Source organism: Pteropus vampyrus, unplaced genomic scaffold (assembly GCF_000151845.1).
Source record: "Pteropus vampyrus isolate Shadow unplaced genomic scaffold, Pvam_2.0 Scaffold531, whole genome shotgun sequence".
In the NCBI taxonomy this organism is placed as follows: Eukaryota; Metazoa; Chordata; class Mammalia; order Chiroptera; family Pteropodidae; genus Pteropus; species Pteropus vampyrus.
The window spans coordinates 699,836-715,442 of NW_011889312.1; the positions used below are offsets into that span (position 1 = coordinate 699,836).

The window sequence follows — 15,607 nt, forward strand, 5'->3', positions numbered from 1 at the left end:
GATGTAAGTCATGGTACCCTGGAATTATGTCATCACTGTTATCTTTTTCAGTGTGTATTTAAAGCCTTCTGTTCTGCATGCCACTTGTGATAAAGAGCTTTACCAAAGTAACATAGAGAGGCATTAAGAAAAATTTTAAAGTAATAATAACGTCCACTCGTTATTCAATAGAAGCATCAGTTCCCTACAGCTGGTAACAAATTAGTCCAAACTGGGTGGCTAAACACAATAGAAATTTATTTTCTCACAGTTCTGGGAGCCGAAAGTCTAAAATCAAGGTGTCGACAATGTCAGTTCCCTCTGGAGGCTTGAAAGGAGGATCCCTAACATGCCTCCCTCCTAGCTTCTTGTGGCTGCTGTCAACCCTTGGTGTTCCTTAGCTTGTGGCAGCAGAACTCCAGTTTCTGCTGATGTCTTCACAGGACCATCTTTCTTGTGTTTCTGTGGCTTCTTTTCTGTCTTATAAGTATGCTCATCAGTGGATTTAAAGTACACCCTATATCCAGAATGATTTCATCTGGAGATCTTTAATTTAATTAAATCAACAAAGATCCTATTTCCAAAGAGGTCCTGGTCATAAGTTCCAGGTGTTAGGACGTGGGCATATCTTTTGGGGGTCACTATTCAATCTATTAGAGTAGATTTTCGATAACTAATTTTTGACTTATGCTTGAAATGTTTGTTACACCTTTCATTTGTTTGAGATGATCAAACGACTCTAGGAAGGGACTTTTTAATTGCTCCTAAGCAAACGAAGTTGCACATAAACCAAGACGACACTATTTACTTACATATAGCAATAGCATAAATATAAAATGACAGCAGTATTGCACCCCCTTAGTATTTATAGCATTGGATGAGTCTATATGGTAGTAATTGTTATGATTCAGTCTCTCAAACATGGAAAACCACAATGTCTTCCGTTCAGGGTTTTTCTTTAATTTAAAATATTATCAGAAATCAAGAAATAGCAACAGTGGTAGTTGGCTTTTTATATCTAAATGTTTTTCTAAAGGCAAGGAAAAAATAAACCTCAAGCATTTCTCACTAATCCAAAAAAGGAGGTTTGTGAAAATCTAGAAAGAATAAAATTGTACTTTTCCTACTACTTATGAACCTTCATTCTTATTACCTTTTATCAAGGATGTAGAGAGTCCTGGGGAAGCAAAAGGTTTACTAGGTTAAGCCTAGAGAAACAATCCAAGAACCAACTAGCTTATAAATGTGGCATTTTAACACCTATAGGGCTGCATACTTACATCTTCCTCCCACATAGACTAAGTGTCTTTCCCTTGGTGTACAGAGACTCCGAAATTATTACTGGGTAAACATATAAATACAAATGAAAGTCACTCTCCTTTTTTTCCTCATAAATCATCATATGAGCTATCATATTGAATAACAAACATTTACCCTTTTTTTCCACAGTAGAATTTTTAATTTTTTGCTTTCTGTATTACGGCAGTTTTCAAACTTGTTTGATGAAAATGATAAATTAGTGAGTTTATTACTTACATAATAGTAAGTTCTACCAGTAACCTTCCTTTTCCATAACAACCTCATTGCTATCCACTACAATTCAAAAGTAGCTCGGTAATAGTAATTACTACCTGGAGGTAGGTGTCTAAGGTTGGAATAGCTTCCTCCACATTGCACACTTGTAAAGATGGATCTTATATGTCAATGACTGTTGTTCACAGAGTCTTCATGTTATCACACCAAATCATTCTTTCCTCTGACATCTCACATTGTCTGATTAAAGAAATATCTTCATTTCTTAGAATGCAAACTGCAGACCCAGTAGCCTTCAGGATCCTCTTGGTATCAACTCTAAGAAGAAAACAATTATATTCAAATCTGAAGATCTCAAACGAGGCACAATTCTGGTAAATTCAGATAACCAAGACTAATTTTACCTCATACTTTCCAAGGGAATAAATTTAATATTAACATAAAAATAACTACTTTGTAGATTATTTTAATATATTATCTCTTATCAAATGTCAAAAATCCTAATATATACCTCTGGATATTTAAACAGGACTGCAGCTCATGTAAATTTGCTACTATCACATGTAATCTGATTCCTTCTGACATGAGCCAAGTGAATGTTTCACTTATCTTATGGAAACCAACTTTTATAAAAGTAAGTGATTGCATTGTTCTCTGAAATTATTGATTATGTTAACAAATGCTTGTTCATTTCTTAGTATATGCAAAGCAGAGTGCTTCTGCAGGAAGAATACAAGGTTGGAAGTCTTAAAAAATGTGGTGCAAGCCCAGCTCTACTTAATCAGCTATTTGGGTCTCATTTTCCTTGTCTGTTACTAAATTGCCTTCAAGGTCCCCTTCCAGATATGTACTTATTTCCAGTCTTTCTTATTCTTTTTCTTTGCACCTCAAGAGGTAAACATCCATTAAATACCAAAGTTTGCACTTATCTTAATACTTTAGAACTCAGTTAAGGGACAAAGAATTATAGAAAGACAATTCTTGACACCATTGACAGAGAATAGAACTAACCTATATTATGGACTCGCTATATTAGATCAGACTATCTATCCATCATCTATCTATCTATCTATCTATCTATCTATCTATCTATCTATCTATCTGCTATATCTATATAAATAGATATATACATTTATGTATCATATTTTTGGAGGACATTCTCTAACTCTTAATAAAATTAAATCCATCTGAAAACAAACTACTTTAGAACTTAATCCATTGTATTTTGTATTATTTGTTTCTCTCTTAGAAATATTTGGTTAATTATATGAAATTTCTATTTTTAGATTTGATTGTATTAAGTTGCTATTTTTTTTGTAAGTCACAAGTTGTTGAATATTAGCAATTTCATGTTTAAGCCTAAACAAACGCCTATATAAACCTCATTATCAAAGTGTAGCTATTTTACACCTAGCTACACAAAAGGTGGGCAAACTTTGAGAGTTGTTTTTGCTAAGGATAAATCTGAATAGAAATTATTTAGAAAATTTTCTGTAACAAGGATCTAAATGAGAATTGAGTACAGAGAAGTAAAGTAGGTACATGGCCATTGTTTGCTAATACCACTTCCATTTGGATGTTAACCAAACCCATGTTTTTAATCTCTCCCAAAAATCTTACTTTTAAAAATTGCACTACTCAAAGGTGACTAGCTTGCATTGTGATTAGCATATGAAAATAAATCCTGTTTGCTTTTCAGGCACATTTTTCCAGCTTTAATCTTACTGTGAAGGCAGAACTTCAGAGTGAAAATGCATCTCTGGTTTTAAGTACAGGCAATCAAAAAAGGCAGGCAAGTACAACTCTAAGTTTTGAAAACACTATATGTTTCACTCTGCATTTTGTGACATAATGTTTTATAATTGCTGATAGTCCTTAAAGCAGTGACTAGTACTGCTCACAGTTAGTGACAGACACTTTTTGCTTCAGATTACACTTTATTAGCCTCAAGTGTGATTTCAGTCTCATTCTTCTTTATGAGAGACTAGGGGGGAAAAACAATGATATTTACAGTTAACATGCCATATTTGACTTTATTGCTTCTAACTATCACAGTAAATTGATGTTTTTACTTTCACCTTGATAACAAATAATGCATTTGTAATTTTCCTCCTTAAAAACTGGCATTTTAAAATTCAGTCGACATCTGCAGAGCAGATTTAAAAAATAATTTCTTTATAGAAAGTGTCTTTATATTACCCAGGAAGACATGTAAATTTTTTAAAGTTTTCTTCATTTAGTCGTTCAGAAATGTGAAATAAAAAAGAAATATTATTTCCGAATACAAATTTATGCTTGAGTTCTTGGTAAAAATAAGGTTTGAGTTTTTTCCTCTTCTTACATTACAAAATAAGGCCAAAATACTTGTTATAGATAACTCTTCTTATGGAAGAGTTTAAATATCCCACGTGGATATTGAGTCATAAAATTCTATGTAAAGTCTACCTAATGTTTAGTTGTTGTTTCAAAATTTCTCATTTCAAATTATTACTTATTTCAATAATTATAATGTCAATGACCTCAGATAAATATTCACCTTTAAATACATAGGCATACAATGCATAGACTATATGCATATGTTTACTGACTTTAAGACATAATTTGTAGGTTCTGACTAAGAGTAAGTCAATCAGAAGAGACAGTATGATATAATGAAAATCACATGGGGGTGAATATATTTGCAAAAATTTATTTATCTACATACTTGAGATTAATTTATTCTTTATAAATTTATGAAGAATAAGATTATAATTGGGGGGTAATAATAAATTCAACATGGTTAGAAATTTAGAATAGACAAAGGGCATTTTGTAAATATAAACTCAATGTTGTTTCTATATGTAAGAATGAGGTTAAAACCACTGTATGACAGAAAATTATAACCTGTAAGAACTCGATGTGCCAGAAGTTCTAATAGATATTTATTAATGTTATCATCCTGTTTAATAATTTTCAGCTTGCTATTCAAATATCCAAAGATGGGCTACCAGGCAGAGTACCATTATGGGTTATCTTGTTAAGTGCTTTTGCTGGATTATTGCTTTTAATGCTGCTCATATTAGCACTGTGGAAGGTAAGCACCAAAGTTCTTTTGACTTTCTATTTGTTTTCAACAGCAAAAGGTAAAATAATTATGATTTATCCATGCTGTGGAATACAGTATTATACAGCAATGGAAAACATTGAAATGAAGACCAAGACAAAGTAATGATGTATATTCTATATGTTGAACACAACTTGATCCCATATTTTATAAAAGAAAAAAATATACATATATTTAAAAATCATGGAGGATGTTTCTAGACGTTGAGATTATAAGAGACCTTTATATCATGTTTATAACATTGGAAATTTTAAATTAAGTATACATTTCTTTTATAAGCAGAGAAGGATGTAAACTCTTTTTCATAGAAAAAATAAAAAAATAAATTCTTGTCAATTTATAAATATATAGACAATAGAACCATGGTTAAGATAAGCCTTATCCTAATCACATATTTCTATGTATCTTAAAAATCAAATACTTCTTTAATATATAAACAAATATACCACATTTTATGCAATGATTTTGTGCCCGAGTGAGAGATGAGAGTTTTATTAATTAGTAGGTAAAAGGAAAATCTTATAATTTCACTGACTCCCATTTCAAATCCTCTTGTAAAACTAAGTAACCATCTATTTTCTGTCTGGTAAATCCATATATTTACAGGTGTTTTACTTAAATTGAGGAATGCAAAACTTTTAAAACTCAACAGTATCATTTTTAAATTAAACAGAAATGAGATGATAGCTTTTAGGATAAACAATAGAAAATAAAATCACATACAAAAGTTGAATTTAATGTTTTTCCAATTAAACATCAAATCGACATTTATTCTAGCATAATATCACTCTATCTTTAACCTATCATTTTGTTAAATAGCTAAACTATATTAAAAATACATATCGTGGATACATATTCATTTTTCTAATACCTGAGCAACAGAATTAGCTTTTGATCAAGTAGTTTAAATAACAAATTTCTCTCCCACCAAATTACCAACTGTTCCTATCCTTTTTGACTCTCTTAAAATGACTTACCCTTCTGAGGGATTACTCTTGGAGAAAATGATCAAATCCATGTTAAAGACGTAGATGAGTAGCATCTAGGTCAGTAAATAAGAGTCCATAGCTTTTGTCCAGCAAAGTCTCCAAGAGAGAATCGTCCACCATCTCAAACCTCCAGCTCTTCCTCCTCCTTTTACATGATATCTGTGTTCTGTCTGTAATACCTGGCTTCACCACACTGTGGTACCCGAGGCCTGGCTTAGTGGTGTCAATGTTATGCCTGAAATACAGAATTTGGTTTCTTCATTTATCTGTACCTCTAATAGGGAGAGCATTTTACTCTTGATTTCCTTCCTTGTGGTTTTCTGAGCACTGCGCTTGCCCCTATAGTTTTAGGACACTGCTGATAAGAGAAGAGAAAAGCCAAAGCTGACATTTAGATAGCTTCTTTCTGGCAGCATACCTCTGTTTAAAACAGATGTTTCATCCACCTGTTTTTCCATCATCGGTCTGGAAAAGGATAAATGTAAAAATATACACATTCTTCCATCCAGTAATTGTTTTGTTGATACATTCTAATGGCTTCTTAGATCTTTTTTGGTACAAAGGAAGGTCATTTAACAAACTTTGGACTCTTCTGACCAGTAGGTATAGTTAAGGCAGCCGCTTCACGAGAGATACAGCCATCAGAATTGTGATTCCATGGTAGAAAGGAAGGAAACTAAGACTTACTGAGTGCTTTTTATCTGCCATGAACTGCTTTAAGCTTTTCCGTAATAGAGTCGAATGAGACTCAGCCCACAGAGGAACCCTGAGAAAGCAAAAATTCCTCTCTTAACTTGATCTTGTGCTGATGCCTAAAGCTCCACCATCAATAATTTATTTACTAATGCTACAGATTTGTTCCTTATCTAATATGCATATCCTTGGGGGTGTGGCTGAGAAATTTTTCATATTTTAATATGTTAGTATAAATTTATTCATTTAACAGTTATTTTGTATTATAGTCATTAAGCCTGTGCTTTCTTTTAGGGACTATTTGATCAGACTCTTCACCAAAGGATTTTGAACTAGGAGAGTATAATAAGATCATTAAGTATATACAGAAAGAAAAAGATGGAAAGTGAAAGCTACAAGGAAAGTTCAGGAGCTTAAAACGAACTTGTTTTAAATTTTGGCTAGTATTGGCCCTATCCAGTTTGAAGCTTTAAATTATATTCTCCTAATACACACTCTAATCACTCAACTTCCACTAAAAACCCAATGTCAATAGAATTGGTTGGGTGGAAAAGTTTAGATAACAGAAGTTGAATTTTTTAAAACTGCATTTAACATATAAAAGCACAAAAAGGTTGAAAAGAAGTAAAAAGATTTGGGAGAGAAAGGATAAAAGATCAAGAGCTGGTAGGGCAGGGAAGAGAAAGGTTTTATAATTCATCATTTGCTTTCGTGAAAGCCTTTTCTGATTTATTTTCAACTCAGGACACTCAGGTACAAGTTAAGGAGAAGGCCTGAGAGATCGAGCAGAACTAGCATTTTAAGAAAGACAAATTTATTGTTTTTTCTTGTTCATTTGTTCTGTTGTCACCTCTCTCTCATCTACCACCATCAAAATGCTGGCGTGCTGGAAGACATAAAGCCCCGATTTATGTCTCTTTCTTTCTTTCTTTCTTTCTTTTCTTTTATTTTATTTTATTTTTAATTTATTTTTTAGGCGAGACATGGTTGACCTCACAGATTGCAAGGACCTTGTCAGCTTACAATCCCTTATTTTTTATTTTTTATGCCTACAGCACCTGGTCTTCCTAAGCGGTCTCCCATCTAAGTACTAACCAGGCCCAACCCTGCTTAGCTTCCGAGATCAGACTGGATCAGGCTTGTTCAGGGTGCAGACTTTATGTCTCTAATTTAAAACTACATATTTTTGACCATTTTTCTCCTCTAAGCCCTCAATTGTTCAATAATTATTTTTAAAAATATATAATTCCCTTGCATAATTTACCATAACTATATGATTAAAATGATATGGAGGTACCTCACTTTCAAAGAATTAACTCTTTGTCTTTGTTTGAACTATTATAAGCTACTCAAATTTTTATTTAAAAAGTATGTATATAGAGAGAGATTTAAAACAACACTTCTCTTTTTTTAAATATTCATTTTAGGTTAGATTATTACAAAGGCCTCTTTCAGCCCCATATGTATTTTTATTATTCTGTATAACAGGAAATAAATAAATAATACACTTGTAATTTTTATGATGCTCCAAATCACAAAGCATAATGAAAAATATCCACATTCACCCCTATGTGAAAATTTTCATATTTTCAACGACTTCACTTTTATATCCAAATGTCCAAATGATACAGGGTGTTTTCAAGAGGCTCTTCATGTCAAGCCTCTATAGACAAATTTTTGACACATTTAAGGTTAATCCAGGCAACTCAGAAATCTCCCCAACCCTTTAGCCACAGTGTACCTACCACATTCCCTGTCAACTCTAATGACTTCAATATATGACCATCAGTTATTTGATGGAAATTTCTCTACCACATCCCTGAAAAAAAAAAAAAAGATGATAGCAAAAAAGAGACAGTGCCAGCTAACTGCAGTTGTGTGTCTCCTAAAATATTTTCCTCAAATCCTTTAAGTTAATTTACTACATGTACTAGTTTTTACTAGGAGATATGATATCTTTAACCAATCAAAGAGTTAAAATGAAATAGCAATTTGATAAATGTCATTTCTTGATATTACTTAATAGGTTAATGGAAAAAAAAAAAAAACCCTCTCAATTATGTTAATTATTTGTATGCCTGGAATTGCTAACATGTTATTAAATTAAATACTATTCAAGGAGATTAGTATTTATTACTTACAAATAATTAATTGTGTCATGTTTGGTATTCTCTCAACAGATTGGATTCTTCAAAAGACCACTAAAGAAGAAAATGGAGAAATGAAATATTTTACAAGAGAAAAAAAAGAATTATTCAATGATCTATCCTCAGGTTTACCTTGAATATGTGACAAGAAATTTATAAATATAATTAAAGACATAGTCACATAAATTTATATAATCCATCAGGGTTAATTGCTTGGAAATGACAGATCAAGCAAGATCCAAAAACAATATCATATATATTTTATAAGATTATAGAAAAATATTTTTAACTACTTACTCATTTTTGTTGAGTATTTAAGCAAAATTACAGTGTGTTAAAGATGAAGAATAACCTGTACAAATATGTTTATATGTTAAATCACCACTCAAAGTATTTAAGGAATGCATAAAAATATTTTTATGATTGTTACAACATTTACTTTCAAAACAATATAAATGAAGCTTTTCCCATTGATTCCTGATGAATATCCACATTCAGCATGCTAGTCAACATTTGTAGATTCTAAGAAAGGAATTACCTGAAGAAGATCACTTCCCTTAATTCAAATGAGAAAATTTTCCCAAATAGAGTCTATATACAATATGGACTGAGAATAAATTGCAGGGAAAACATTCAGCATCTTTGAGTTGGATTCAGTACTTGAGAAGTTTTCTTTCCAAAGTGTTTGGAAAGTAGTGCAATCGAGTTGAAATTCTACCTACGATGGAAAATCAAGATAGACTTATTTAAAAGCAAGTGCGCTGAATGAATTAATTTAAGCTTTTATAGAATATGCTTAATTTTGATATTGAGCTCTAAAACTCAAAACCCTTTTATGCTGAAAAAAAACCACGTAGAGCAGTTTTGTGTGTCATACAATGATTTGTTATGAAAAGCCACATTGTGTGTGGGATATGCTAAAATGGTTTCCAAATAGAATATGGCAACGTAGATAAATGCCACTGAAATGCTGAAGTCATCTTTGCTAGGCACCTTTTGAATGTTAGAGGTCCCAAGATGTAACTGAAAGTAGGAGTTTTCTCAACTCCTTGGTACATGGTTCATTCAAACCCTCAAGCTGTGAGAGTATGTTTATTTTTAATTTTTTTAAAGGTATTTAATTTTCTTAGCACATTTCTTATTTCTATGAAAAGGCAGTATTCCATTTTAGTATTGCATTTTATCAAGAATCCACTGCTTTTTGAATGTGGCATATCAATATTTAAACAGAACTCTAGAAATGTATTTTAAAGAATCTCAAGTTTAAAACCTCACACCAACAGAAAGACATCTTATCTTTGTATGCGCTTCTTTGTTCCTGAAGTAATTATGGTGCATTGGACTCTACTGTAGCATAAGCTATTAGGTTGCTCCATTTCTTGGGAAAATAACAATGAATGAATGTATAGTACCTGCATATGTGAACTACTGCTACAAAATATTCTGATACTTCTTCAAAAATTCCATATCTTCACCTGATTGACCATCACAAGACTGTGATGCAACTTTCCAGAAAGTCCTGGGCTCTGTTTTTCTCAAAAAGCAGCAAATCGGTGAAGAAATTAAATGCCCTGGATTTAATTTCTTAAAACAAATTTCCAAGTAATTCCCTGAGAACTCAGAGTCAGCCTACCACATGGCTCTCCACCTCTACATCTAGGATCCTGATGGTCAAAGCCATGTGCCTGTTGAATGCCAAGGTCATCAGTAGATAGAAGAAAAGCAAAATATTTCCAGAAGTTTGATATCTTCCTGCTGGCTTGTCATAGTTCAGAAATGTCCACTTTTGAAATTTCCTCATTCCCGCTGTCTATCTCCAGGTTCAGAAATCATTCTTTCCACCTGTTTTTTCTTTGTCCAAAGAAACTCAGGCCTCTCTTATTTGGAACCACCACGTTGCACAACTCCAGTGCACAGCCTGCTCAGCAGCTCTGCTCCAATCTTAGCACATCCTTAGATATACATCAACACATAAAATTAAATTCACAGTCAGGCTCTGTGACTGCTAGGCAAAGCATTCACTGAACCAGGAGTAGTAGGTTGTTAACACAAAGGGGAAAAATTAAAAAGATGGCATTTTGAGCTTTTTAGAAAAGAGAGGAATTTTTAACACGTCATTCCTGGTTTTTAAGTAGAATATTTAATTAACCAGATATCCCATAATATTATAATTTGTTCTGGTTTATGTGGGAATATATGTGTGTATTGTTTGTGTGTGTAAATATACATTCACAGACCCATATTCACCGACACAAATTTAATACAAAATACCTCAATAACACCAAATGATAGTTTATGAAAAATAAACACAGAAAAGCTACAGCAAGAAGAAAAATTAGACTCATTCATTCAACTTACAGTTTTTATTTTCATTAACATTTGACTTTAGTATACAGTTCTGCAACTATCTAAAAAACAGAAATGGAGAGACTTTTATAAAAAATATAAGGCAACAGATGTCCCAAATTATCTCTGTACAAATATTCTAAAATGATTAATTATTAAGAAATATATTAAACTTTATCATTTTTAAAAAAATATTTAATAAGAAAAGTAGGTGAAATTCAAGACTATGAACTTATTGGATAAATTAAATCACCAAATACTTTCTTTTTTTTAACTTTGGTATTTTTAAACATTGATTATTGCTTCTCCTACGAACTGAACTATGTATGAACTCCCTTTCCTGACCAAACCTACAATGGTATATTGGTAAATTATTTAACAACTATCTCTCCAAGAGGAAAAAAATCCCAGATTTGTATTATTTTCCAATTTTCATGTTCTAAATAGTCTTGCCATGGCCATTTTCAAGCTACTAACATAACCCTAACCAGCTTGCAGAATTCCTAAAAATTTATCTGTTAGCTCTTATGAACCAGTATGAGCTGCCTCAGCACATTATTGAGATTATATGAAAATGATAGATGATTGATAGATATAGAGATATAACATGTGTATACATATACATATGCAAAGACACACTAATTATATTTCAAATGATGCTTAAAATGCTGACCTCAAGCCCAGTAGACATAATGCTACGTAGTTCTGTATTCTTCAATTTTTAATTTTTAAAATTATAACTTTTCTTTAATATTAATAAAATGATATGAACTTGAAGGAATAGGAAGGAGTTGGAAGCAGGAATATATAAAGATTAACACACAGTGCCAGATCTATACAACCACAAAGAAGCTGTTTCACTTTCTCTAGGAATCCAGAGCCTTGGGAGCAATATCGTGAAAGGTCATTTTTTGTAAACATTTTTAACTTTTATGATTCAATTTGAAGTTCAGTGATCCAACTAATCCAATTTGTTCAATTATTTTCTCTAAGCACTAGATTCATGAACAATTTAATCTTTGAATGTTTTCTGTGTCTAAGTGTTCTTGAAATTAGGCTTGTGGAAGGAGATATTTTACAAAATTTGATTCTTACTCAACCATAATTTTACCTTTAAATGCATATAGATATAGATAGACCCTCTTTTTCTTTTATTAAACCAATGTATGTCTAGGCTCCATTGGAAAACAAGTATTCGCATCAAAAGCAAAAGGTAGCTGCATAGTGCTTGAGTCAAACTGGGTTGTAGTAGAGGCCATGAGAAGCCCTGGCCGTATTCTTTCTAGGCAGCCGCCCAAGAACCATCACCTACACAGTGTGAATGGCTGCCCCACCAACTTTCATGTGGTGTGCTTTCATACAGGATAATCTTAGTCAAAGATGTTACCATCTGCCCCCTATGAATTAACTGTCTTGCTTTACACAACGTTGAGAAAACTAGGGGAGATCCAGGCTCAGAGCATAGCTGATATTCCAGGAGCAGTTGTATTATTGTTCTAATAAAGAGGCTTCTGGCAAATCAATTTAAAAAAATAGTAATATCCTATGCATCCTTTGTTTACTGTCAACAGTTTTCAAGTCCCCCTCCATTAGTTTTTTTCCCCCAAGAAATATTTTCGAGTTGACTACTGGAGAAAAATGTGCCTAAAACATATGCTTTCTTTTTTGCCGTGAATACCAGCTTTAGCTAATTTATACAGAATTTCAGTCCTTGGTTCTTCTGTAATGCTTTAAAGGGATGACATGGTGTAATGTAGTAGGAACAGAATGCAATGTATTTCAGAGATGGACCATCTTTAAGAGATTTTCTTAACATCTTTAAGAGACAAACCATTGTGGGATGCTATCAGCAACTGTACCAATGGAGGGAGACTGGAAAGATGTAACCCTTCAGTGGGTCTCCATCAGCATCCCACAATCTTTATTCTCACCCATGGAAATAATAATCCAAAAATATGGGGGGGAAAAGTGATTTAAAGTCCTCAAGGTGATTCTATATTTTAACGAAATAAACAATTTAACTGTAAACAGCAGACTACATATTATGTAGAACACATGTCGTTAGTTGCACATCTTATGTAGAACAAGAAAAATAGAGTTAACATCTAACATTGTAATTTGATGAACAAATCACTATCTTTGATCCTCATATTGAAATTCAACCGTGAACTTAGAAATGCCAAGTAACAGCCTTGTCAACCTCGAAGAAACATAAAGGAGCATTTGTAGGTTCTTACACCTCAGCCCCATTGTCCCCTGCAACTGGCACCCAGGAAGTCCAGATGAGAATGGACCCTTCTGCTCCTACAAAAGACCTGAGCGTAACTCCTGAATTCCCTATGTGCCAGGATTATTCCCCCACATCAGACACATACACAAGCACATCTTGCTGAATTTTTACCATACCAAAAAACATGCAAGGATGAACTGTCGCTCTAAATGTTGAACTCCCTGCTATGAGATCAGCATTTTTTGTTCTTTTTAAAAATATATCAAAACTTTACACCCATAGCTAATGAGTTCAAAACTGTACACGGGATTTTCTTGCATTTTCCTCCTGCCACAGGCTAGAGAATTTCAGTGCAATGAGGACAGGGCAGCAGGAGCCAGAGCGCATTGGCAGGATCTCTGCCTCTGTCCTCCGCTGGTTTCTTCTCTCAACTGCACAGCGAGAATACTTTGTTTTGATCCGGGGCTTCATTGGCAAGGCCATTCTAAGCTTTGTGCCCTTCTGCAGGACCTTGACTGGTGGCATGTTCTTTGCTGAAACTCAAAAATTCTTTTATTACTGACACATCGTGGGACCAGTGACACTTATAACTATGATTATGTTTGATTTTACCATATTTCACGTTAAATCTTTATTAAAAAAAAAAAAGACTAAGGCTGGAATTTTAGAAACATTTCAGCAACAGATTGAGACTTAGTATTTACTCATTTCAGTTCTGTATATATATATATTGGAGACTAAAGTTTGTTTGTTTGTTTGTTTGTTTGTTTGTTTGTTTGTTTTAAATCTTCCAAATGACACAGAACAAAAGCCAGAAGTCCTCTTAAACAATCTCTGAAAACATTACCTGACCCCATTCCCTTCTTTTAAGATGTGGAAAGAGATTGGCTGGGAAAAACTAAATGATGTAATTTTTTCTTTCCTACTCAGAGTAGCCAAGCAGAAGAAAGCCACCACACAGAGAGATCATATCATTAGGTCCAATGCCAGGTGGCAATTCTACTGTCATGCCCATGAGGCATCTTGCATCTTGAAAGAAAGAAAAGGGGTAGGGTTAGGAAATGTAGCTATTTATACAGCCTTACTTCTAAAAATACTGTAAGCTCCCTGAGACCATATCATACCTGCCCACAATACTAACACATGTACTTTTCACAAGTAAATTGTTGATTAAATAAGAGGAAATATGTATTCTTACCTGTCTGTTAACCAGGGCTAGTTTTCTGGAGTTTAACACACTTTGGGCTCAAGTAAAAACAATAATTTGAAGCAGCAACAGTTCAGACCTTTTTCATACTAATATCATTTCCACAGGATATCTCAATACTTAGTGTTTAATTTCTGAGATACCCCTGTCCTTATTCAGGATATGATAGTATGCTCTGCATTCCTTATTAGAAAACATTGGTCTGTAAGGAGAATGATATACTGTGTATTACTACTGTGAGGCTGTAAAATTGTTAATGGACAGTGTAAAGAATTGTATCCACTTTATTAAAAAGAAAAGTATTGTATATAATAACTACTGCCCTAAAACATGTATCATACTCACGCTAATAAACTTTTCTGCATGCTCTAACATAAAGTATATTATGTCGCTTTTTTTTTTTTTTTGTCTCAGAATAAACTCATGAATAGCTTAAGGGTATGTGCATTTCTACAAGACTTTTATTGGATGAACTCAGAAGAAAATGTTTTGATCGGATTTGAGAACAAAGAAGCGCAAACTTTGTTGACTAGTAATACATTAGGTACCTAATTTAAGCCCATTTTTTAGAAGAAATCAGTTATCAGATAACAGTCATTTGAGCTGATATAATTAGAAAAAGCTGAGACAACAAAAGAGTGTTTTGAATGTCCTATGTATGGTACATCCTGTACACTGATTTGAGGTCAGAGGTTTGGTATTTTTGTATTTCTGTCTCATCTTGCACACCAGCCGTGTATTTTACGTCAAGGTAAATGAGCATCCTGTCTTATATGTTAAATTAAAAACTGACTTTTAAAGAAGAATGTGATTGCTGTGATTTTAAGTACACGGATTTTATCCAAGATTAATATTTCTTCTAAAGCTCCAACTTTTTTTTTTTTTTGGCTCTTTAGTAGGTTTTCACTTTGATGCTCTAAAAGGAGAAAACAAAAACCAAATAATATCTGTCTGTGGTGTTTCCTGTACACAATACAGCAGTGTGATTAGTCTTTTGCAAACTTGAGTCAAAAGCCACAGAATCCATATTATTATGTATCTTCTCCTAATGAGATATATTAATAATAAATTATCCACTGTATAATAATAGATAGGACCACATAGTGTGAAACAAAAAAAGTACTAAGACATAAAAAGTTATTTTCCTTATTCAATCTATAGTTTAAAGAAATAAAATTATTTAATATATAAAGCTGAAAGAAAATACAGGAATGAGTTATAGTAGTAGTGACATGTGGTCGTCTGGTAGAAGATTTCATCCTCAAACTATGATGTAGGGTGATTGAGGAAGGTATTTTTACAGACGAAACAGACTGAGTTATGAAGAGATTATTTATAAGTCCTATAGCCAATTTGTGGCAAGACATATCCCAATGCCCC

The 15,607-nt window shown here is 33.0% G+C and overlaps 1 protein-coding gene and 1 pseudogene across 1 annotated transcript in view; one reads left to right on the top strand and one right to left on the bottom strand.

The window, feature by feature from the left end:
• ITGA1 (integrin subunit alpha 1) overlaps window positions 1-14,605 on the top strand; it is a 153,926-nt gene extending 139,321 nt beyond the window's left edge. Inside the window, exons 23-27 of the mRNA XM_023525132.1 lie at window positions 1,782-1,886; window positions 2,042-2,146; window positions 3,212-3,304; window positions 4,469-4,585; window positions 8,478-14,605. Coding sequence (XP_023380900.1) covers window positions 1,782-1,886; window positions 2,042-2,146; window positions 3,212-3,304; window positions 4,469-4,585; window positions 8,478-8,522 — 465 coding nt within the window. The 3' untranslated portion in view covers window positions 8,523-14,605. The remainder of the gene's footprint in view (window positions 1-1,781; window positions 1,887-2,041; window positions 2,147-3,211; window positions 3,305-4,468; window positions 4,586-8,477) is intronic.
• Window positions 7,344-7,460, bottom strand: LOC111733160 (annotated as a pseudogene).
• Window positions 14,606-15,607: the final 1,002 nt, after the last annotated feature.